Raw genomic sequence first — 26,431 nt, forward strand, 5'->3', positions numbered from 1 at the left:
AGGATATGGAGTTATCTGACTCCCAAGCCATCTGAAGGCAATCCTGTATAGAGAAGTTTTTTTAATGTTTAATGATTTATTATGTTTATATATGTGTTGGAAGCTGCCCAGTGTGACTGGGGCAACCCAGTAAGATGTGGGATGTATAAATAGAAAAATTACCATTATGGAATGGGACGTCCCTATTTTAATCGGAGAAATGTTGGAGAGTATGCATTCAGCATTCCTTCTCCCTACTTAAAGGGGAGTCTTGCACCTGACAGCAGTTGGGAACTATGGCTGAGTAAGTGGAACACCAAAACCTCTGGGATAACTTGAGGCACATAGAATAAATATATCCCTCCTGTTTCCTTTGAGCTTTCTGCTCTAAATAGCAATGAAGCTGCTGGACATCAGCCACTTTGTTGATGGTTCAGGCCCCAAAGTGGCCTTCATTACCATTAACTGTAGCTCTGTAAAGCCAGCAATACAGGAACACACACAGGGAAAGACTATTAAACTGTAATGAAAGAGCTTTAGGGAAGAGTACCTTGCAATGAGGGACGTTTGAGGGCTGTATCTGAGGCTCGTGGTAGGCTATCTATTGTATAGACATCAACTTTTTGTACTTGCCTAAGCTTAATTCTCTAGCATTCCAGGCACTGATGGTGCTGATTATGTTATTGTGGGGTTTTTTTTACACAGTAGAGTAGAGCTGGCGTGAAAGAGTGATCTGTCCCCCAAAATACGACAGTGACCCTTTAATTTGAGGAGCAATTGTTTCATGAAATCATCCCAACTTTGTTTCACTAAAGCATTTCACCAACTCACATTTATTTGGAACCAAGTTCATTGAATGCAATGGGCCTTACTGCTGATTCGATATGCAGCTGGTGCCTTCTCACACACATCCCAAAAGTGGGAATGAACTCCTTTTAAAGCTTGGAATCTGCTTTTAGATAAGGTTATCTTTGGGGCTTTGCAAGGCGTTCTTTTATTTTCAAAATCCAAAGGCAATACAAGTCCCGTCCCACCCCGTACAATTTCAGGTTTCAAAAATAGTGTGGCGTGGAGCAGCATACTGTGACTATGGATTGTATCCAACTAACATTGTGCATGCTGAATAACTTCCATGAACGCAGCAGGATTTCACCTCTGTCTCCTTCCCTGTGTCCCCCAAATTTAATCAGAGGGTGTCCTATATCCTCCAGAGCAGTCGTAGGGGGTCGGGGGGGGGGGTGAGAGAAAGGGGACATTGCATTGCACTCATGGGTGTAATTCCATGCACACAGTGATTTAGCTGAAAAATAGCCTGCTTCATTCACTTCTCTTTCTTTTGGAGAGGTATTTAACACTGCACCACTCAATCAAAATGGTAAGTGCTAGCTAGAGGAATGATCTACCCACTCTGTAAAAATGGTTTTCTGTATCAGCAGCTGATCTTTATAAGGATGGACTCTAGGGGGGTGGTAAAGAGACAACCATTATTTATTTTTCAAATTTTATTTATTTATTTTGTTTAAGCAAGTAGTACAGAAAAAAAAGAAAAAAAAGAAAAATAGATAAAAGACAATCCAAAAACATTGAAAGCAAATATTACATACTTATCATATAATACTCTCCCCCCCCCCACCTGCAGCTTCCCTCCGCCACAATTCGACTTCTTTGAATCTCTATTTCCACCTTTATCTTTGCATTCTCCAAATGTATTATTCTTTGTATTTCTGTTATCTCTTCTCTTTTCCAATTCATAGATATACTTTACATTTTTATTCTAGGCATATTGGCATATCTTTCTTAGAACAATATTTTAACATATAATCTTCGAAACATTTCCCATCCTTTTTAAATTTTTGATTTGACCGATATCTTATGATTGAGGTTAGCTTTGCCAGTTCTAAATATTCATTTAATTTGCAAATCCACTCCTCTTTTGAGGGCAAGATTTGAGATTTCCATTTAGAAGCAATCACTACCCTGGCTGCCGTAGTTGCATATAGAAAAATTCTTTTTTCCCACTTGTGGTATATCTTTCCCTATCAAGCCTAGGAGATATGCCTAAAAGAGGCAACCATTTTTTGTGGTGCGGCCATTTTGACTTTCCTAAAAATAAAAAATAAAACACACCCTACAGAACGGGGATTTCTGGGGAAACAAAATGGCAGCTGTTCCACTTCTCTACCTCACGCAAGGTAGGTGAAACAGCTAAGAAATGTCCCCTGTTGGTTCAGTACACCCCCACTGTAGACTGGAATGGACATCAGTCTGAAGCAAACAATCTTCCCCAAATGTCTGGTTATGTCCTTGCCTTCCGGCTATCTCCGTTTATAACTGTGCTGCACATTGCTTCTCCCTCTGATGCTCTTCCCCTTGCTCTTCCTTCTGATAACAGTTACTGCTATTTGACAAATAGGTCGTGTTTACAATGTGCCAGACACCATATGAAACTGGGCCTTTCCAGATTCTGTGGCTTATGCTTCTGAGGATTGTGTAACTGTCACTAAATCAGCCAGATGATCAGCTCAGCAAGCATTTCTGATATGGTGGAATTGCTGATTGCTCAAACCCTGCTACCCTAGAATAAAGCTGAACTATGGTGGCTGCCTCAGCAAGTGAAATGCAGTTATTTACTAGCTGCTGGGTTTTGGTGGGGAGGCAGTTACCCAGTATGCTAGTCAGCACAGCAATAGACATTCTGACTAAAATTTAAACAGCTTTTTCTATTCTTCAGGCATTCAGGTGCAATGTGTCGTACAGCAATATCAATAAATTACTTGCTACCTTACTGACAGCCTTCAGTGTTACAAGAACCAGGGTTATTGCTAGATAACTCTCATAGAACTCTCAGGTGGAAACAAAACTGTTGGTTTATCTAGCTCACCAGGTTTTCAGACAGGAGTCTTTTTCAGCCTTACTTGGAGAAACCGTAGACTGAAGGTGGGGCCTTTTGCTTTCACTCTACCACTGAACTACAGTCCTTCCACTAAGTATTATTCCCCTCTGGGAAGTCGTCGGTCTGGACCCTGTGCTCCCTTTCTGTGCACATTTGCAGAGCTAAGCAGGGTTTGGTGTGGTTTCAGATTGGATGGGGGACTGTGTGTGGAGATTCCTGCATCGCAGGGAGTTGGACTCGATAACCCACAGGTCCCTTCCAACCAAGGGAGCCAACTTGCTCCCCACATTGTGGTGGAACATCACATGACACTTCAATGTGCATGTCACGTGACGTGTCCTGCCTCCAGCTAGTGCACGAGTGCTCATGCGCCGGGTTGGGACACGTGGGCGTCCTGCTGCCGCAATGCCAGCACTCGCGCCCCAGGTGGGGAATGGGGAGCGTGGAACTAGGCCCCTCCTCCCTGCATGACATCATCCGGGAGGAGGAAGTGGAGTAGGGCCACAGGATTGTGGGGGAGCCTAGCCCCTTCCTTGATAAATTTGGAGGGGCTGAAGACTCCTCAGCCCTCAGCACTTGGCACACCTGCTTCCAACTCTTATGACTCCGTTGAAGAAGATTGGGAAGACGGTCACACAGAACCTTGGTGCTATTTCAGCCAGCCTTGAAAGAAGAGGGAGAAATTGGGAACAGCAGCAGCAATCAAGGAACGCTCAAGGCAGTGGACCTGGGCAACATAAGAAAATAATGAAGAAAAACTTAGAGGGCTATGGGAGAAAGGTCATCTGTGAATACCTAAATCTGGTATCATTCCACTGGGAATAGCATGAAAGAAGTGTGGAGTGTGTATATTAGTCTATGTAAAGGAACCCAAACTCTCTACCATCTCTCACCTGCTGGGACACAGTAATGTTTAAAAAAATAGTCGCCATTGTTAGCTACACCGCTGCATACACTGTTGTGTATTATTTGTGAAAAGGGATTTATCAAAGGGGTGTGTTTGCACATCTCCATGCATATACATACCTGGGGGAGGTGATGTGCTACCCCATCCCAGGAGGACATACGGACAATCACTTGCTTGTGTGGTTTTTTTGCACACATGAGCAACAGAACTTCAAATCCTGAGCATAGTTTCTCCTCACCACTTTCTAAAAGAAAAATGATGTGCAGACTCTGATCAGTTGACACTGCATTCCTTTTTATTTCCTGCATTTACTACACTGGGACAGGGAGCGTCTCAGAGTTCAAACTCTCCTCTCTTTTAAGATTGGCTATAAGCTGCCTGATTTCAATCAGCATTCTTGTTGCAGGAAGTGTTTGAGCAGGGATGTGGAATGTGTGGCCCTCCAGATGTTGGATTCCAGCACCTACCAGCCCCAGCTCTCATGGCTAACCATCAGGGAGGGATATTGGGAGCACCACAGGCTCCCTGTGTTAAGAGGATGCATTTAAATTGAAGGAAAATAACATCTGCAGGACTGTTTATAATGTTCGTGCAGGGCTATTTACAGAATGAATTTGAGTGAAATAAAATTACCATGAAAGCAGTAAGACAGCAGCCTGAGCAGCTTGGGGAAATAAATAAAAATGCCTGACTCAAAAAGGATATCAAGGTGGCCAGCAGGCAAGTCCTCATGGGGCCCTCTAGCTGGAAATGCCCCCTCCTTAATCACCACCTGCACTACTCCTTAGATGGAGGGTATAACTGAAGGAGAACATCAGCTTTGGTTATAATATTGAAATGGTTGCGTGGGAGAAGTTGTGGAATATCAATTTAAAATTCACAGCATGTTGCACACTGAAAGAAAACTATATGAAAATGATGTGTAGATGGTATCTACTTCCTAGGAGACTTGCAAAAATGTACAAATAAAAAACAACTTATGCTGGAAGTGTAAAGAAAAGGAAGGCACTTTCTCTCATATGTGGTGGTCCTGTAAAAGAACAAAAACCTTATGGGAAATGATTTATAATGAATTAAAGAAAATGTTTAAGATAAACTTTAGTAAAAAAAACAACAACAACAACCAGAAGTTCTTCTTTTAGGGATTGTGAACATAGAGATTCCGAAGGACCTTAAAAATTTGTTATTGTATGCCACAACAACAGCCATAATCGTGTTTGCCCAGAGGTGGAAAGAAGATGCTATACCAACCAAGAAAGAGCAGCTGATTAAATTGATGAATTATGCCAAAATGGCAAAACTAACAGGTGTAACAAAAAACCAAGAAAGGGGGGGGGGATATGAAAGAATGGGTGGAAATCGTAGAATATCTGAAATGTTCTGGCATACAAATAAGTTCATTAGTAGGATTAATTTAAAACAAGCAGTTAAAAATATTACTAAGACAAAAGGAAGAATAACTTGGAATAAAGTGGAATATGCAGTGTTAAAAATCTAAAGTAGAAAAGTAACCACAGAAGGAGGTCAGAGGGAAGTCAAATATGTAACTGTATTCGAAATACATATGTGTTTGTAGTGTGTATTTGTAATCTTGTGAAAACATTAGCTGGTTTATATGGGAGTCAGGGTTCCAATTCTTTTTGGTACCAGATGCTTGACAGCCTCAAAGTACCTGCTCAGATATGAACTACCAGCCAACGAATATCCTTTTAACACTTGCATGAGAGATACATGCCCCGTGAGTTGCCCAAGTTGAAAGGCTCGCAGCCTTCTGTGCTAACTGGTTTCCAGCAAGCAACTAGGCTTGCACACTGTGATAGCAGATTCCGTGCTCCAATTTGTGGGTATCCCACAAATGCAGGATTAACACTTCTGTGGGAGCTAAGCTCCTTTCAGCAATGCAGAAATACCTAAGTCAGGCCTGGGACCCATGGGAGACTATTTGCTTCGTGTATATATGGTTGCGGAGTGGGGGGGGGGGGAGATAGGTTCTCCCACTCTCACCCCCTCTCACCCCAGTGCTAAATTGAGTTGCAAGGCATGTTGGTCCCATCTCCGGTGAGAGCGACGGGTGAACAATGGGGGCTTTTCAGCTTGACATCTCAATGAGCAGGAGATGGAGAGAGAGCCCCTCCCGCCCCCTCAACTCTCCCCGCGCCCAGCTTTGTTTGGGGAGCAGACAGCAACCTCCATCCCCGGAGCTTTTCAGTACCTTGGGGCAGCCATTCGTCATGGATTAGAGCCCCCTCCCCACTCCCTCAGCTGGTCGTCTGGGCAGGGAATTCACACACTTGTCAGGCCTGGATAGGGAGAGGCGCCTTTGTGCTTAATGCGGACTGGACCTGGAGATGGGTGAGATGGGTCAGGAGGTTGGGGTGGGTGGGGAAAGAATAGAGGGGAAAGTGTGGGGGGAGATGGGTCGGGGCTGATCCTGATATTGTACGGGAAGCGTCTTGGAAGAAGTGGCTTCTGGAAAATTACTCTCTTTGACTATTGACAGCTAAATCCATCAAAGAGAGGAGGGCCGTTTCTGATGACACTGACCCTAGGATTATCTCTAGGACCAGTGGTGAAATACGGCTTCCTTTGTGGAGGACAATGCAACACTCTCTCTCTCTCTCTCTCTCTCTCACTCACCCTCTGAATATGATATCAAAACTGACTATAGCTGTAATCATAGGTACGTCCCTGAACACAGCTGGATTTACTGCCGAGTAAACATGCCTAGCCTTGCTCTGTGTGGGGGGCAAAAACCCCACACTACTTTGGCCTGGGTTTGTGAGGCGCAGCAGGAAGGCAGGTTGCATTAGCCAGGAGTCTACAGCCAGGTAGATTTCAGCGCACAAGTGTACTCTGATGGGTAGGAACCTGGACCAGGCAGAAGAAGTGCTGGGTTCAATTCTTCCCTCATTTCACAATTCATTAGGCAAATCTGAGCAAGTCATTGTCTCTCTGCCTTTGTTTCTCCCATCTCATCTGCACAATGGGAATATTGATGACCTTTGCCAGAGGCGGAGTCATGAGAGTGAACCTTGTAGAGTATTTTGCATTAAATGCTCCATAAAAATGAAAAGTATTACAAATCAAGAGATGGGAGGGGCAAGCTGCTCGTTAGCTTAGTTTGCTAAGCAATCGGATCTTCGCCTTTACAAATGACAAACCCAGGCTCGCAAAGTCAACAATCTGAGCCAACCAATAAATTCCCTGCAGATAAAATCTGGTCCAGGTCCCCATCCTGGCTTCCTTCCCCTTCCTCAGGCCTGCAAGAATTATTGCCAATTTCCTGAGGAACAAGAAAGGAAGGAAAACATGCTGCACCCAGGACCTAGGCGGCCTTATGAAGCTTCCCCAGCAGGGACAGTGGGCTCTCTGGCTCATTGTCTGACAACCGCTGCTGCTCCTGTGAGATGGCAGCAGGCCCTCCCACCACACTATCCCCTCTTGGCAGACAAAGCTGGGGCCCAAAGAGAGGCGGGGGCTGCAGACGGGACAGTGTGCCAGAAACACTCCTGTCCCTTGTGGCTTCATCGTCGCCAGCATTAAATTGCGTGCAGATGTGTGTGCAGGGGAGGGCGCCTGGTTGTGATTAGAGCCTTTAATTACAGGCACCCGTGCAGCCCGAGCTGGGCCCTGCCTGGATCGTAAGGAGCTGGGTCCATGAAGGATCCACCAGGGGGACCAGGCCATCCCAGGAGCAAATGGGAAGCCTGTGTCTCCTCAACCATAACAGATGGGACAGGGGTCCCACAGATGGGCAGCCAAAGGCACACAGCCCTCAGCAGACAAAGGGGCATCTCTCTAGCGGGTGCAGACCCAAGAAAAGATTGTAGTCCTGATTCTATTAAGTTGTCCTTTGCGTCATTCCTGATTGCTCGAGTGGGTAGGGACAGCTAATCTCTGTAGGGGATCTGGGATATGCCAGATCTATTTCCCTCATTTTCCTTTTTCATGACGCATGACCAGACTCCAAATTTTATTGGCCTCAGTCCCTGTGGCAGAACAGTTCAAACAGTGGGTGCAAACTCTGGATCCAGATTTGTAGCTAAATTTTTGTTCACCTTGTCTTCCTCCTCAGCTTGGAAATGTCAACACGAAGACTGGAAGGAATAGATCCGGTTCACGTGTGCAGACCAGCTTGATGGGGAAATGATTTGAACAGATCTGAATGAGTGGGATGGCTGCATCATAGTTTGCAACTCAGCCTACACCCACATTCAACTGCTTTTGGGTGAAAAAGACTCAGGATGAAGCGAACAATCACATGGTTGTAGATTTCAACAGGTGAAGCTCACCCCATCATTGCATCTCCAAACCAGGAAGAGATTCAGCTATTGAATATCTGTCACACAGTTTTTGATGGAGCAGCTTGCTTGCTTGCTTGCTTATTTACTTACATGTCTATCGCATGGATCTCAAAGCACTGTGCATGATTCTTCCCCCACTGCCCTCCACTCTTACCCTTACAACAACCCTGTGAGGTAGTTTAGGCTGAGTGAGTGGTCCAGGGTCACCCAATTAGATTTATGGCTGAGTACATTCCTGGGCTGACACTCTAACCACTCCACCATATTGGACTTTCACCTTGTCTATGAATTCTCAAGACTACTAACAATGAATCAAACATGTTCTATATATTTCTTTCCCTCTCACAAAAACATTTTCAAGACACTTACATATAAAAAATACCAATCAGAAAAAAAAAAATTAAGAAATCACAATTCTACAGCAGGAGGAGCAAAATCAAGCATAACCACCTAGGCAGGGAACCCAAGATCTTGGCCCTGACAGCTGGGGTAAAAATAATCAGAATAAAATTAATCCAACAATCAACTTCCATACATGTCAAAAGAATGTTCAAATAGTAATGTATCTTCCAAACTGGCCGATAAGAAAGGAACCAAATGGATACTTGGAGGTGAAGAGTTCACAAAGACAGGTGCAGTCACCAAGAAGGTCCTTCTTTTGCATGTCCAGCCATGGTATCTCAGTCAGCGGTGGGATCCAGAGCAGGGCCTACCTAGGAAGCTGCTTTGTTCCAGGTCAGACCATGGTCCATCTTGCTCAGTACTGTTGACACTGACTGGCAGGCGCTCTCCAGGGTTTCAGACAAGGGAACATTCCCAATCCAACCTGGAGATTGAACCTGGGACTTTCAGCCTACTAACCAGATGTCCTACCCCTGAGCTTCAGCCTTTCAAATTGTGCAGGTGGAGTCATCGGGAGTACTGTCAGTATTAAAAATATCCAGGGGTTTCCGTCATGGCGCAAGAAGCCTGCCACGGGGGTGGGGGGAGTTGGCAGCCCTGTTGACCACCATGCATGGAAATACAGCCGCTTCTAGGAACGGCTTGACTTTTTACAGCAACCCGAAGGAACAAAGTGACAGAAAGTATGGAAATGTTCAAGGACAGGATGTGGAGAAACATTTTGGGTTCCCAGAAGAACGGCATATATGGTTGCCAACTGTTTTTTGTTTATTTCCTAGTAGGACTCTTTTGTAAACAGAAATTCAGTTGGGAGATGCAAAGCATCACCTGCTGGGTTTCAGCTTGTCATGCAGCTGCTATAAAAGCCCTACTGGGGCGTTCTCATTCTGAACAACACAGGAGCAAGGAGTGCGGCCACACCAAGTGGTCCTGTCTCCAACACCTGTGTGTACTGTGCTAATGTCTCCCCACTGTGGAAGGATGTGCGGATCCAGAACTGGCCTCCACAGTCCTTTATGGACACACTGCTAAGACCATATTCATGGAAGACAATCTTACTTGGCTATGAGTGATCACCAAAGAAGAATGTCTACTAAAGCAGGGACCCTTCACATGTATAGGTGCACACTCAAAATCCTCCCTGGAATATGAAGCCTTCTTGCATACAATTATATGCACAAGAGCCTCCTCCATTTACATCAGACATGCAGACTTTGGGAAGGCATGCACAGCAGGGGCTACTCAGCATGGCCCCATTTGGCTCAGGACAGCAATACCGCAAGGACTGCCTCTCCATATGAACCTACCCGGACCCTGAGATTGTCACCTGAGAGCCTTTTTCATGTGACCCCTTCACAAGAGGTCCAGAGGACGGCAACACAAGAACAGGCCTTTTCTGTAGTGGCTCCCCATTTGTAGAATGCTCTCCCCAGAGAGGTTCGCCTGGTGCCTTCATGATTTATCTCTGGGTGCTGGGTGAAAACATTCCTCTTCAACAAGGCCTTTGATTGATTAGCATCTTATGCCCCTTTTAAATGTGTTTGTTGGAGGGGAAGTGGGTCACTGGTTTGTGTGTGTGCTTTGTTCTTGTTTTTGTAAAGGATTTTGTGCTTTTATTGTATTTTTATGTTGCGAACTGCCCTGAGATCTGTGAATAAAGGGTAGTATACAAATGTAATAAATTAATAAATACATTCCTCCTCTCCACCCCCATCATTCAATACAGGAGCAAACAACTTCCAAATACAGCTAGAGCAGGGATAGCCATTTCCTCCTCCCTCCCTGCACCCTTTCCTCTTCTGTTGTGGACTGCACCTCCATCAGCCCCAGCCAGTATGGTCAATAGCTAAGGATGGTGGGAGTTGTACTCCAAATCACCTGGAGGGCACACCAAGGTGGTCCCCCCTGGGCCTAGAGGCAGGAGTTCTGCCAGGAAAAAGTGCTGGCGACTCCAACAGGGGGTTTGAGCCCTACTTTGAGAGCTAGCTGTCTCTTCTCTGGGATGCAGAGGACTGTGGCTGCCCTGTGTCATGCTGCATGAAAAGGCATGAGGTGATGGGGGATGAGGAGGCTGACTTGGGTACCAAAAAAGAGAGCCTGTGCCTAAAAACAATGGGTTTCAGAAGACGCCAAGAGAAACTTCCAGAAGGAAAGAGCCCTCTAGTGCCGCTGTTCCACCTACAGGTGCAACCCCGGTGGGATTCAGGGACACAGGCAGCCGGAGTGAGTCTACTACAAGGGCTCTGTGTTCCCTGAAGCCCGGCCACTGGCCAAGAGAAATATTGTTGGCACCAGGCAGGCTCGCTACTTTGGCAGCCAGACACGGGGGCTTTCATAGCTGGGGGCAGGCCCTACTGTACAGGGGCAGGGCTGAGTGGTTAGCCCCCTCCCCCCCCCCCCACAGTACTCTGTTCCAGGCTGCCTTCCCCTTGCATACTGATCTGAATAAAACACACACACACACACACACACACACACACACCTCTGCTGTTCCATCAAATACAAGCTAACTTAGGCCACCACCACACATCTATACACCCCCACAGAGGGTGCTGTGCTTACCTCCCCCGTATGTGTACACTTGAACAGAGATGTACACACACACACACGCAACTGCACACAAAACACTATTCCTTTTCATGATGATACACAGGAGCATTTATATACAGATATACACATACATACAGAAACACCAGCATAAAGCCACATCTAACTTATGATACTCATATATGTACATGGTCATGTTCTTATAATTATGTTTTAGTTAAAGTGGAATAATGACCACATCCTTATTCTGTACTGATTTTTTAAAAAGAAAAAATCCAGTTAAATTCATTACTTTAACAATTCTATGGGGTTTCTTTTGTTTTTTGTTTAAAGAGAATTCTAATGTGGTTAAGCCAGGTCTGTAACTGCCACCATACACTGGCGCTTTTAACACACCACTGCCAAGCTCTCTTTGGCATGCAAAGCTAAACCCTGTGCTCTCTTATGCCAGCACCCAACCAGAACACCATGGGCAGGCAGCCAATACAGGCGTAACTTGGTAAGGCTGAGAAAGTCATCCTTGAGAGTGTTTCATCTCAGATGTGGGACTGGCTGGCTGTGTTTAAGCAGTGGTGGTAGGAAAGCACTCATCACATGTTCAAAGGCACCCCTTTCGGAATAGCTTCACAGGAAAGGTACCAGAAAGTGGTTGCAGGTGAAGCCTGCAGGAATCCCTAGCTGCAGTTACACCCTTGGAGTTGGAATGTCTTTGCCACAGAAAAAACACTGCTTAATTTGAGGAGGATGAGATCCAGAACCCTGTATTACTTTGGGGTGACAATTCACCCTGCAAGCATGAAGTGTCACATACCTCTCACTCAGCCTTCAGGCTGTTTCCCTGACCCACCCCCATCCGAAAACTAAAGCAGGGGGGAATTGGTCATGTGTAGTTGTCCCAGGCTGGAGTTGCACCATGTGTTGAACTTCTGCCTGCAGCTGTTTTCTGGGGATTGGAGCGGGAGGGAAATGCTGAGCGAGTGGAAGTCCTAATGCCCTCCCACTTCTGCCCTCAAGAAGAGCAATCATTGCAGAGGCTGCAACCCTAAGCACCCTTCCTAGAAAGAAAAGCCTCACTGAGCACAGGATCCCGCTGTGCGATGCACACGGAGGAGCCCTAGCAGAGTGGAGGTGGGCAAGGGCCCCGATTTGGCGCAAAGAAAACGCGGAATGGAGCTTCTCTCTGCCTTACCCACCTATCCGCAACACCCCCAACTTTGTCCTTCAGAACCGTCGGTCTGGGTTTCATCAAGAGCCCCCACGCCAAATCTCTCCGCTTTGGCGCCCCCCTTTTCCCGCACTGGGCCTTCCTCCTCCTCCCCATATGGGTGGCAGGCGAAGCCAGTCCCCTCCGAGCGACCCCCATCCCGCACGACAAGGCGCCTGGCTGCGACTCCTCCGGTGCTGGAGACGCCGTGTCTCTCGCGGTTAGTGACACAAGCGTTTCAGCATCCTCAGCTAGGCCTCGGCCAGACGCTGCCAGCCCGCCCGCCTCCCGCCTGCGCGGCCCAAGCGCGTCCCTAGCGCGGGGAATCCCGCGCGGCTGCCGGCCGAGGCCTTCGAGGAGGGGACGGAGGGGAAGCAAGGGCTCGTCCTTCGCGCGGGGACCGGGCGCCTGGAGGGGGAAGGAGGAGGCGTGGGCGGGATGTGCGAGCGAGCAGGCAGGCAGGCGCGCCGGCATGGTTCGTTGACTGAGGTATTTATTTTGCAGATTTATTTCCTCCCCGTCGGCCTCCAGTCAATGCAAGCATTTCCAGAGCGGCGGCCCACAGGCAGCAATCGCAAATGAAATCAATAAAGCCGAGAAAGAAACGATGTCGGAAGTGAAAACAGCAGGTACAACAGCAGCATTTGCGGGGGAAAGAGAGAAATAAACATACCGTCTTCAAGAGGCTTAAAAGGAGTAGTAATTAAGAGAGTCACACATAGGAGCCAACTCCTAGCAGTCGAGGTCCCTTCGCATCCCCCAATAAAATATTTGGGGGGCTGCCCCCCCAGTTTATGGGCATTGCCTTTCAAATGGTGTGTATGCAGCGTGGCATGTGAACACTTACGTGGAGCAGGGCTTGCTTCCCCGCCCCCAATATTTTATTCAGGTTGGCACCCCTGGTGTCACAGTAGGACCTGGGAGACAAGGTTCAAATCCCCAACTAGTCATGAAGTTCACTGGGTGACCTTAGGCCAGTTGCAGGATCTCAACCTAACCTACCTCACAGGGTTGTTGCAGATACAAATTAAGAAGATGGAGAACTATGTATTATTACACCTTGAACTCTAGCTAGGGGGGAAAGAATGCATTTGCAACACATTACAGTAGTCTGATCTGGAGGTTTGTAGCACATGGCTTAACTTGGCTAAGTTTTCTCTATCTGGGATGGACTGTACCAGCTTTAGATGGTGGAAGGCATTCCATCCCATGAAAGGCACATGAGCTTCCAGTGACACAGCTGGATTTGTCAAACACTGATCAAACACTCATGTGTCAAACACTGTCTAGAATGCATCTTCTCTGAGACAATGACCCATAATGCTCTCTCTGCCAGTTTATTAGGCCACATCCAGTCCCATTACTGATGCTTGATGCTGATTTAGCACTTCCACTGCCTCACTTAAATCAGATGTAAAGGAGAAATAGGTATCTGCTACGTACTCCGTGGTACCTGATTCCAAATTTCCAGATGACCTCATTCAGCATTGTCATGTAGATGTTGTAAAACATGGGAGACGAGATAGAACCCTGTGGGATGCTACAGAGCCAAACAGCAACCACCTAGCATCACGTTCTAGAATTTGGCTTGCAGGTAGGACTGTGTGTCCAGTCCAAACAACCTATGCAGAAAAATAGCATGCCTGATGGTTTCACAAGCTATTGTCAAAGAGTATGTGGTCACACTTGCCCTGGACTTTTCCCAGTAAAACAACAGGGTAACTAAAGCAGTTTGTGGGCTCATTTCTGATTGGGTGTACCCTTAACTTGTAGAGAAAAGGAAGAACCTATCAGTCCTTGAGCCTGTGAAGTAGTTATGAGGAGTGTCTTTGAGCCTATGCAGAGTACTTTGCCCTCCATACATCCAAGGTCAAAGGAGCGGTGTCAAGGTAGGTTTCAGCCCTAGCAACTTTCATTTTGGAAATAAAATATTGATCACATACTGGATTTCAGGACACTTAAGGTCTATGGAACCCACAAGGTATCTCACCTTGGACTGCAGAGCCAAGCGCAACCCTTTCACATGAAAATTCATTTGTAGCTTTTTCTTTTCCTTGAAATCCTTCTAAACAAAGGATTATGTGTTATTTTAAAGTTTACTTGTATTGTCAACATTATTTATGGCAACTCTGTACTTGTCTACTCAGAAGAAAGTTCCATTGAGTTACCAGGACAAGTGGGAATAGAACTGCAGCCTTAGTCCCAATAAAGTTATGATCCCCCTGGCTCTGCATTTTCAGATCTGAAAACATTTATTTGTTTATATTTGTTTGTTTTTTCTGGCAGTGAGAGAGTTCTCACTGAAAAGAATATGTGTGTGAGCAGAGGTACTTATGAGATGTTTGGGGACAGAGGTGCATAGAATTTGTGCTGGACCATAACGTTATTTAGGTGGGCGGGGGGGGGGAGAGGGAATGATAGATCGGGATATGAGATTTGTGTTTGTATTTCAAGGAGGAAATGTGAGGCTATAGTGCAGGATTGGCTGCATCTTGGGAAGTAGCAGGTCTGACAACCTAGAAAGTGTTTGGATAGTCAGAGGAGAGTGTTTGGTATTTGAGGGCTGATGTTTGGATGGGATATGGAGCTTGTGTAGCGGCAGTGAGTATTTTGTTTGCGAGGTGGGGTTAGCTGTTTGCATCTGGGGAGAGCGGAGAGTAGATGGAGGGTCTCAGTGCACAATTCCCTGTTGTGCTGAGCTGTGGGACACGGCAGGGGGGTGCACGGGAAGGGGGTTGTGGTCAGAGGGATGTGGTGACGCTGGTATGTGCTGAAACCAGGGAGGCAGCAAGCTTGCCGCGCTGCCATGAAGGGCTTTTTGTTTGACTGCAGTTATGTACTATAAATCAGGAGCAATGCCCCAGCCCTGGCCCCTCTTGCAGGGGAGGAGAGAGGAAGAGACCACATCCAAGCCCTGAGCCTGCAGCATCTAGAGCTAGGCCCTTTGCTTTGCTAGACCCTCGCTGGGTGGCCTGGAGGCAGAGGTTCTCGGCAACGCAGTGTGCTGTCGACAGATGGGATGCCTAAGCTGAGGGAGAACCCATTGCAGAGCTGAGGAAATGGCATTAGGAGGGACTCTGTTGGCACTATACCAAAAGGGAGTATGCTGGTGGGGTTGCCAAAAACTAGCAGACAAAGCTGAAGATGATAATCTGCTAATGTCTGCAGATCAAGCAGCCGTTAATGTCACAAGATCAGGGACCAGTCAAAAAAATTGGCAACCTTATATGCCAGGGGTTGGCAAGTCAAGTGGCAGTTCAGGAACTGCAGGGAAGGGGATCTGCACACTCTTTCCCATGGCATTCATACAGTAGCTCACAGCAGTATCAGTCACATTATGAGCTTGTTCCACCCACCCACATTATTAGGCACAGCAAGTCTTCGTTCACACATACTAAAGCCAATGGTGTCTCACACCCTTTTGAAGAGTCTTGCCCCACCTGGAAAGTTTGCTTTACTTCTTTATGGATCCATTACAACTAACAATATATAGAAGACTGGTTTCCATCCCCAAAAGATTTCTTGCAGTTAAGGTTGCCAACTGATCAGATGCATAATTTGCCTAGACAGCTCCTGTACTCTAGCAGCAGTTTGATCTGCAGAAATGTGAAGAGCTAAGCATGACCTCCTGCTATTGTTTGCAGGGCAAGCTGCTGTTGCAGGGCAAGGAGCAGAGGCCAATAAAAAAGCTGGCAACCCTACATTCAGCAAAGTCATGATGTTCTTTTTAAGTCTGCTTTTTACAGCGACTATATCCTCCATGATGGGCTATGCAGCTCAGGAAGGGGAATAACAAGCCCTAACAGTCACATGGACAAACAGTTTGGGGAATATGGACTTCCGCTCCTACTTTATGCCACCCCCCACCAGCATGGGTGTTTATTAAATTGGAGGCAATTTTTTTCATTTAAAGGAGTCTAAAATCACCCACAGGGACGCAGGTGGCGCTGTGGGTTAAAGCCTCAGCGCCTAGGGCTTGCCGATCGAAAGGTCGGCGGTTCGAATCCCTGTGGCGGGGTGCGCTCCCGCTGCTTGGTCCCAGCGCCTGCCAACCTAGCAGTTCGAAAGCACCTCCAGGTGCAAGTAGATAAATAGGGACCGCTTACCAGCGGGAAGGTAAACGGCGTTTCCGTGTGCGGCTCTGGCTCTGGCTCTGGCCAGAGCAGCGATGTCACGCTGGCCACGTGACCCGGAAGTGTCTCCGGACAGCGCTGGCCCCTGGCCTCTTGAGTGAGATGGGCGCACAACCCCAGAGTCTGTCAAGACTGGCCCGTACGGGCAGGGGTACCTTTACCTTTACCTTAAAATCACCCACTGCTTCTGACTATGGCCCATTAGCTGGCTGTAAAGCCAGGGTGAGAGGCCAGCAGCAATGCTTAGAGCAGGCTCTCCATCACAGAGTGAAAAATTAGTAAGGATGGTAGCAGCTGGGCTGGGAGCCCACATGTCCCACTGGGGTGAGGCCCTAAGGGTAGTGAGCAGTAGCCAGAGCTGGCTGGTCCAAGGAAAGACTCCAGAGCCACAAGCAGCCTTCGTCTCCCATTCCCAAAGAGCAGACCCTTTGCTCCTCCCCAGCCAGAGTGGCAGTACCCATCCAGGGGCAGGCATAGGCCATGCAGGAACAGGCAAGAGAAAACTCAGCCACTCTGTGGGCAGCAGCAATCCAGGAAAAAGAAGAGATGGGGGAAAGCACCCCCCCACTCCCCTCCTCGCGCGCCCCCCTTTCTCTCCCACCCCTGAGCTCAGCCACAGGCGCCTGGCTTCAGCTCCAAACAAATGATTAGAAAGCTGGTTATAATTGGATAGGGGGAAGGAGGAGGGGCTCGCCTGCTGAGAGCCACTTGGATCCAGGATGGGAGAGAGACAAGAGCTGCTGGCAGCTTCCCGAAAGAGAAGGAAGACTCTCTGATCCTCCTCTAGGCAGAGACGGAGCCAGCCACAGGGTGACTGAGCCGGCAATTGCAATGGAAAAGATGCTGGCTTGTGTTTTGGCTTTCCCCACCAAATAGCTGTGCTCCCTTAATTTCCTCTCCTGAGTTGGCGGTTGCACTGGGAGCCTTCGTGTAAAGGCCCCAATTATCTGTTTGAACACAACGGCTTGGCTGCGGGTGCCCCTCTGCGAACTGTGCAGTTTGCAAATCACAGGATGCAATGCTGTCTCCAGGGGCACAGATAACATTCATACCCAGCAGCTGCTGTAATCCAGAAGTGCATGGCTACATCCGCAGGCAGGCTAAACCACCCCCTGGTGCCAGGGAGTGTTCTTTCTGTAATGAATAGGGGGTCATTGCTTACCTAAAAGAAAGGCTTGTCACCTTCAGCTCATGCCAGTTGGGCTGTAATCACACCTGGTGCAAAGCAGCTTTGCCCACGAATTCAATAAGCTGAAATGCCTAGCCAAATTGCCATTGCTCGGATAGCTGGCAAAGTGCTAGATTTGCCGCTGGTTTAAATTTCCTTCCGCTGGTGTCAACCAGGATGGCATTTTGTAGGAGTCAGGTGGAAGTCTCCAGCATATTCAAGGTACGAGTAGCACTGCTCTTGGAACCAGAGAGCCAAATTTGCCACCTAGTACTCTGAAGTCATTTTCACAAGTGGCATGCACCACTTGATCCAGTGAACATTTACTCCAAAGCAGGCCTTACTTGCTCCCACTTAAGTGTTCCCAAAGGATTGTAGTCTTCAAGCATCTTTTCCTGCTTCTGTAATTTGAATGCACCAGCTCTTCTGACTATGATGTACATATGTGCATGTAAAAATCAACTTTCCATCACACAATGACAGCATTGGTAAAATGTGACTTTCGACTAAAAGGTGACTTTAGGATCAATTGTGAAAAGTTGGGAACTATCCCTGTAAGTCATTTGATCCAGAGCCACACATTCATTCAAGAGACCAGGACACAGGCTGCATCTATTTTATTTTAATTCTGAAAACTGATGCCTCAGGATGGTGTAGTTGAAAGCCTCCATGTGATGTCTTTAATGATGTCAAGCCCAATTACAGTGGTCATCTCGCTTGGCTCTGTTTCTTAAGTAAAATGCCAATGTCAGTGCGAGTCCAGCATTTTCTCGAGACCTGAGAAAAGACATCCCACAACCGCCATTTAGGTAGCTTTTTTTGCAGTTAAACCTGCCTTATTTAGCGAGGTCTCCCCTCGCTAAATCTACATTCCTGCTGTTTAAACCTATTATTTTCTTTCCTGGCCTGATAAACAGTGTCCCCTCCTTCCCCATGACATCCTTTTAAATGCAGAGCCTCAGTCCAGCTGTGATCATCAAACCAACCCTTCCAGAGCAGGCCTACTGTTTTCTAAAAGCCTGCTCCAGAGCTAAGAGACTGAGAGCTGCCAGTGCACCCATTAGATTCAATGAACGGAGTTGTGCTTAGATGTGCAGGTCTTGATTAATGTTTAACAAAGCTCCTTGGATTATCTCTTGCCGAGGGGTGTAGCCTAGTGTAGTTTCAGTTCCAAAGGCATTGTGGTTTGACCTGGTCAGGACTGACTTTGTCTCCCTCTCCCCCCACCCCCACCCCCCAGGCTCTTATTCTGTGGCGTTTCATTCTCTGTTCACATGGCTTGATGTATGGGCTGCCTTTTGCCATAAGATTTTTGTGGAAAGGAGGGACCTCTCTCAGGGATCCCTGGTGGACAAAGGTGCATTGGGAAGCTCTTGAGCACATGGAGGCTGCTGCTGTTGTGTTGCAAAGGGATCTGGGTTCCTCTGAATGGATGCTGGCTGGCAGGGATAAGGGCAGAGTACAGGCCAGGCTCTTTCTAAACCCTTTCCCCTTATGCCTCAGCTTGAGAGCACAAACCCCAGAAGACGATGCTGAGCCAGACCCTCCCTGAGCAGCCTGTCCTCCTCTTAGCCCTACTCGCCTCTGAAGATCGCCAACAACTTAGGGCTTTGAAGTGCCTCCCACTATCCCCCCCCTCCACCCCCATCCCATCCACTTGTCACAGCAGCTGCCTGCCCTTTGCTCTGCTGAGGTCAGAGTGCTGGCTTAGGGCGATGATGGCCACATCTGCTGCTCTCTGCGTGGCCCGAAAGAAAGTGAAGCAATGATTTTATTTTTCATTTTAAAAAGGAGCGGGGGAGAAGCAACCGAGAATGGTATTTGTTGTCCTGCAGCTGGACTGCACCCAGGTCTCTTTGCAGCCCAGCAGCATCTGTGGGACAGAAAAGAGTTCCAGCCCCAGAAAATGTACATGGCAGGAACAATCCCAACCTTTTGGGGAACTGTGGTTGAAAACCTTTCACATTCAGAACTGGGAATTAATGACTAGGGTGCTGATGCTTTTGGCTTTGAGCTTCTGCTCCTTTGATTTGTGCTCAGCTTGTCTAACCAGGAAAGACAGAAACATTAAATTACTCTAGACGTGTGCTAATATCACAAGAGTTTGCAACGCCAGTATTGCACCATGATGACATCATGGTGCATGAAAATAACATCGTATTTCAATCTGCTGCTTGGCAACAGGAACAAAGTGCTCGTTAAACACTTATGTTCAACAAGGATCAGCAGATGGGAAACTTTGGACGAACAGAGGGGAACCTGCTTCTTACCACTTTCTGACTGTTTCCCAACCTTTGCCAACAGGAAAACAGTAGCAGAGTCTCTCTGGGACTGAGTGCTACTGTCCCATCAAGCGAGTGCTGGAAAAAAGTCAGAGCAGAAGCCTCGCTCTGTTAAGCTGAATTTTTAAAAGAAAAGAAAACATGTTTATTGTAGTAAGTGCTGAACTAAAGAGCAACACCTCCCTCACATTAAATCAGGAAGATTTAATAATACTGTAACTGATACCCACATTTGGAACAGTGGAGGAAAGGAGTGTTAAGAGAAACCACATCTTTATCCTCAGAAAAAAAGGAAAAATCTGGGTTTTAAAACACACCCATGATGTGGGGATCTGGCTCACTAACTCTTTCTTCTTAGTGCATACTGTCCTGCTTTATACTTTTGGGGGAGCCATGATGGACCAATTTGCTGCATTGCAAAGAATGGGCTGATGAAGGGACTCACACCAGACTATAATGCAAAGGGGAGAGCAAGAGGGGCAAATTATATACAGTATTAATTGAAAAGCAGCTTCAGAAACTTGCCATTTTGAGAGCGGGGATGAAAGGGAAGGCTGCTTAACAGCTGCACGTAATCTTGCTCCCATAAGAAGTAGTGGTGGCCACCAACTTGACTTAAAAAGAGGAGTAGACAAATTCATGGAGAATAAAAGCTATCAATGGCAACTGGCCACGATGTCTTTGTTCCACCTCCACTGTTGGTGGCAGGTTGCCTCTGAATACCAGCTGCTGGGATCACAAGTGGGGCGAGTGCCGTGGCGCTCAAGTCCTGCTTGCAGACTTCTCATGGGCATCTGGTTGGCTGCTGTGAGAACAGGATGCTGGGTGAAGCAGGCATTTGACTTGATCCAGCAGGGCTTTTTTTCTTACATTCTGAAGGGTGTTCATTGTCTGGGGAATGGCTGCATCTCAGTGGCAGATTAAACCTGGGACCTTCTGCATGCACAGCATGTCCCAGGTTTAATCCCTGACATCTCCAGGTAGGGCTGGGAATGCGCCGGGTCTGAAACCCTAGAGAGCCACTGCCAGTCAGTGTGGACATTGCTGAGCTAGTTGGACCACTGACTTTGTGAGAGGCGGCTTTCTATATTCCTAAAACTGTTTCCAGTAACTCATGGAGGGAGGGGTGGGGGAAAGAGATCCAGAGACAGCATTCGGAGCAGAATCAGGTTAAGCGGAGGTTGAACGGCCACCTGACACAGATGCTTTAGTTGGGATTCCTGCATTGCAGGGGTTAGACTATACGACCCCCAGAGTCCCTTCCAGCTCTTTAGTTCTATGATTCTATAAGTAGCTTTCCCCTGTACTCCTCCATCTCTTGAGGCTGCTTTAAAAAAAATATCCCACATACATCTAACATGTATGTGGCTCATCCCAGATACCTAGGAAGGCTTCTGTTCCCATTTGGGAGTGGCCTGCTAGCTTCCTAAACTGGCTCAACTTTGCTGGGAATGACTGATTCAGTGGCGGAGCTGATGCCTTGTGTGCAAAAGGCCCCCCGATCCAACCTTGGTAAAGTTGTGAAGGATTCCTGCCTGAAACCTCAGAGAGATAAGACAGTACAGAGTTGGTGGACCAATGGTCTGACTCACTATAAGCCTTTTATCTTATCTATCTTCCCCGCCCCACATAGATATTTGGGAGGTCCATTGATTTATTTATTTTTTGCTGTAGAAGGAAAGCCAGCTGAACCCCGGGATTATCCACTAGGCCCTGCATTCCCTCACACACTCTGTCCCCTTGTGTTCATCCCAATGGGGTGTAGATAAATACAGATCAGGGAGAGAGATGTTAAAGGAGTGTGCTTTCCCTACCCATCCCCCCCACTGTCCCCCTCCCTGGTTGTTTACACTGAGCTGTCCGAATCAAACAAATTCCATGCCTGTTAAACACTCAGGAGGGAGGCCTCCTGCAAGCTTTGCGTGGCCTTTGTGAATGCCTGGAAGGGCCCAGTTTCCCAGGACTTCACCGAACAGGTTTTAGAAAATAGGTCCTGTGAAGGACCTACTGGATTGTTAAGATGAATTTGGACCATGAAAAATGCTTGCCAAGGTCAAGCTTTGAAAAGTGGACAGGACTTGACAGTGAAGAACTTAGAGGTGGGTCCCTATGTCTGTGTGGTGCTCACTTCTCCAACTCTTCTTGTAGTATCCCAACAAAAGTGATGGCCTCTTCTTGGGTGCATTAAGCTATAGGATTTGCCGCCACAAGACATAGTGACGACCACCAACGTGGATGGCTTTAAAAGAGAATTAGACAAATCCATGGAGCATAAGTTTGTCAATGGCTACTAGCCAGGATAGCTATGTTCTATCTCCACTGTCAAAGACTGCATGTCTCTGAATCCCAGTTGCTGGAAAGAGCAAGTAGGGAGAAGGCTCTTGTGCTCATGTCCCACTTGCAGGTTTCCCTTAGGCAGCCCTGTCTTACGATGTCTCACCAGCAAGCAGTTGGTCTGATATTCAGTTCTTCTTCTGTTGTTAGAGAATACGAGCCAACCCCCAGTCATGTAATTCTTGTTTATTTTATTTATTGAAAAGCGTGTATATACCTCTCCATTTTCTACAAATATCTAAGTGGTCCATGTTTGCTCCTGCAGCCATCCCACATAACATCCTCGTAATGTTGCAGTTGAAACTTGAAATGGAGCATGGAAACACATCCACTCTCCACAGCCTTCTCTGCCATCTCAAATCATAGAACCATAGAGTTGGAAGGGACCACAAGGACCATCTTGTCCAACCCCTGCAGTACATGAATCTTTTTGCCCAACGTGGGGTTGGAACTCACAACCCTGAGGTTGAGAGTTTCTTGCTCTAACAACTGAACTATCGTAGAATAGGGGAAATGCCATATGGACATTTGTACCAGTTAACTACAGTGGTACCTCAGTGGTACATACGCATACAGTGGTACCTCAGTGGTACATACGCTTCGGGTTACATATGCTTCAGGTTACAGACTCCGCTAACCCAGAAATAGTACCTTGGGTTAAGAACTTTGCTTCAGGATGAGAACAGAAATCGTGTGGCAGCAGCGTGAGGCCCCATTAGCTTAAGTGGTACCTCAGGTTAAGAACAGTTTCTGGTTAAGAACAGACCTCCGGAACGAATTAAGTTCTTAACCCAAGGTACCACTGTAGTTTGAAAGTATGCCCACTTTGTATATCAAGGATGAAACAGAAGCCAGTTCAGAGACTTAAAGCGGTGGGGGGTGGGGCTCCTGCAACTTTCATATATATATTTGCTTATTAAGCTCGATGGCAGACCACTTCCTATCCAAGTATCCTGAAATGGTTTACAAAATAAAATTCCAGCATTAACATGTTAAAAGCATATCAAATCAAACAAGTATTGAAATATACATAAAATCAACAGCAAACAATAAACAGCATCAGGGAGATGCACAATGAATCGCCTTCTATGCTTGTCTGATCCAAGTAGACCTACTGAAATTAATGACATTAAATTTCTCATGTATGATAACTTCAGCACGTCTACTCTGAGTAGGACCGGCGTTGGATACAAGCCAATATCTAAAATGGGCCAATAACCTAGTCTGGGAAAGCCTGAGTAAACAAGTGTGTTCTCTGTGGGTGCCTGCTGTAAAGTGGGGGTGAGGAGAGTGTTCCAGAGAGTGGGCACCACCACAGGAAGGCCTGTTTCTGTGTCGTCGCCAAGCAACATATTGTAAAATGCAGTACCGCTAACAGGGCCTCCTCTGAATATTGGCTCAGGAGCTGACAGGCAGCCACCACAGTGTAACATGCAAGTACAGCCAGGTACAACACACAGGACCGTTGCTGCTGCATTCTGCACTAGCTGCAGTTTCAGAACCAGTCTTAAGGGCAATTCCATGTACAGCATGTGATAGTAACCCACATGGGAAGTTCCCAGTGCACAAACCACAGCAGCTAGGCTATTCCTGTCCAGGTAAGAGCAGAGTTTTGACACCAACTGAAGCTGGTAATAGGCCCTTGCAGCTACCGAGATTACTTGCTCCTCTAGTGACAGTGATAGTTTCAGAAGCACCCCCAGACACCCGCTTTCAGAGGGAGCGTAACCGCATCCTGAACAGTCTTCCCAAATTCCAGATCTATGAACCACCCAGCCACAAGCATTTAGCCTTACCAGGATTCAGCTTCCCTTCACCACATCCATCTCACCGCTATACCCAGAAAACAGCTCATGTCATGCACAACCTCTACTGACTCTGAGAAATAGAGCTGAGTGTCATAGGTGACATTACACCCCAGATCTCCTAATGACTGATCCCAACAGCTTCTTATATATGTTAAATAGCATTGGAGTCAAAATAGTGGCCTGAGGCACCCCACAACATAACTGACAGAGCTAGTCTGGGAACACAGCCCCGCAAGTATGAATGGAGCCGCTGTGAAACCTACAACATACAGAAATGGAGAGGAGGAGAAACTTGCATGCTATCTTGAGCTCCTTGGAGGAAAAGTGGGATATAAATGCAATTACAACTAGTGTGGTGATGATTCAAGGTGAACATTACACAGAGAGAGACTAACTCAAGTTGAAATATCCAGACGTGCAAAAAAGATGTGCCCATTTCCCCTTTGTACAAACATCACAGGCACTAGCCAGGACTAAAACTTCTTGAACCCTAGCTTGATCCCATTAGATCCTTGCTATAATTCCTTGTGCTCTCCACTCTGAGGCTGTTTTTATTATTATTATTATTGCGTCTGGCCCCACGGATATAATCCTCCTATAAGATTGTTCCGTTCTGCTCAGCACTGGTTAGACCACAGCTGCAGTACTCTGTTCAGATTTTGAACGTTTTGATTACTTGAGACTTCACCACAAAGAATGAGTATAATGATAAAGAATTTACCAAGGAAGGAAAGAATGAAGGAGCTGGATGTCTCTAGGGTGCATTCACGCAGCACTTTTCTCCTGTGGCAACCATCCTCTGCTAGGAGGCTGAAAGACCCAGATGCGTAGCTAGGGGTTGGGGGGGGTACACTAGGGGGTGGCACTTACCATGGGTCATGCAGTGCACCCAAGCCACACATCTCTCCTGGGAGTGACGTGGTGGCTTCGGTGCCTGCAGGCTCCGCACTGCCCAAGATAGTTTGAGGCTTGCATCAGCCCACCGTCTCCACCTCAGCCATCCTACAGCTAAGGGGGAAGCGGTGGACAGACTCCTTGGAGGCTACATGGCGTGCATCACGACCAAGCGGCTAGCTATGCTGCTAGAAAGGCCCCTCTTTGATTCCCAAGAAGTCCATGAGCCAATGACTTCAGATATTCAAAATGCATAGGATTCTCAGGGAGAAAAACAAGGCTACTGCTTCCCTTTAATTTGGCAACCCACACCATGCATGCCGTCATAAGATGAGTGTGGACATCAGGTCACTAAAGGAGACAGAGATTGTGCAAAGGCATCTTCTGTGAAATCTGAAAGCCTCACCTGACTCCGACAATTTTAGCTAAATCATGTCCCCGTCCCCACCCAGCCTTCTCAAAACAGTGGCTAAGGGAACAGTAAAAAAAAAATGGCAGGGCTTTGGCCCACTCTCAGTTTAAACAGCCACACCTCCAGGAAAGGATCCTTTCTGAGATGCCCTTCCCTCAGTCCCCATGACTTAAGAAATTGGATCTTTGATCAGGACGCCAACCAACCAAGATAGAGCATCCATTATGGCTGCCCAGTATTCTATTTGGTACCCCCAGATCAAGATCAACCACTTAAGGCAACATTACCCTGAGACACAGACTTTCCCACAGGTGCGTAGGGTGTTTGTTGAACTAAGGTTCCAACAGATGCCCTCAGCATATTTAGAGGGGAGATACCTGGGAATTCCCCATACGGGTGCATTTATGGATGCAGAAAGGTTGAGGATGTCCTACATTACCTGCTCCTTTGCCCCTTATATTCAATGCCCAGAGGGGAAAAAATTATCACTTGTTCTTGACTGCCTCTCAGGCCGATTCCCCCCAGGAGGTGACAGTCAAGCACCTAGCTGATATAGCTGATAAAGATCTACAGATTACACACCTGGAAGCCAAATTTGCTCTGTCAGCTAAGAAGCTCCTTTCTGAATATGTTAATGCTCTCTAATTTTAAAATTTCATACTGTAAACTTTTTAAGCTGTAATTTTTTTATAGAGTATGTCATGCAATTTCAGAGGAAAACCTTGTCTTGCCCTCTGCAGTACATTGTAAAGGCCTTTGGCTATGCACAATAAATTGACTGATTGATTGAGATGCCCTTACATATCCAAACTGGAGGAACTAACTCCCCTATGAGGACACGTGGGACTTTTTAGTTTACAGGGGACAGTGGTAAAGGTGTATAAGACTATGCATGGTGTGCAGAAAGTGGCTGGAATCAGGTGTAACATGTGCATGTCCAGATCCTCCACCTGGGAGCTGTTCCTTTGCAGCAATTCCATGTTCCTCTTATTCTGTCCAGCTGGTCTTTCATATCCTGACTGTACTTCCTGGACTGACACAAATTCAACACAGACTGTTGTGTTGCTACCTGGTACAGATGGAAACTGGTCAGCTGTAGAAATTCAGACTCTATGGAGGCAGAAATACTTAGGCATCTTACGGGGCTCTTGGTTCAGGGCAGAC

At 47.0% G+C, this 26,431-nt stretch overlaps 1 protein-coding gene across 2 annotated transcripts in view; it reads left to right on the forward strand.

Annotated features, from left to right (window-relative positions):
- The first annotated feature begins 12,184 nt into the window (after positions 1 to 12,184).
- Positions 12,185 to 26,431, forward strand: part of FGFR4 (fibroblast growth factor receptor 4) — a 48,084-nt gene continuing 33,837 nt past the window's right edge. The window contains exons 1-2 of one of the 2 annotated variants that reach the window (XM_079968209.1): positions 12,185 to 12,456; positions 12,741 to 12,865. In XM_079968209.1, coding sequence (XP_079824335.1) covers positions 12,200 to 12,456; positions 12,741 to 12,865 — 382 coding nt within the window. In that variant the 5' untranslated portion in view covers positions 12,185 to 12,199. The other variant, XM_079968211.1, reaches the window with a different exon arrangement.

This window comes from Podarcis cretensis, assembly GCF_951804945.1.
Source record: "Podarcis cretensis genome assembly, chromosome: 2".
Classification (NCBI taxonomy): domain Eukaryota; kingdom Metazoa; phylum Chordata; class Lepidosauria; order Squamata; family Lacertidae; genus Podarcis; species Podarcis cretensis.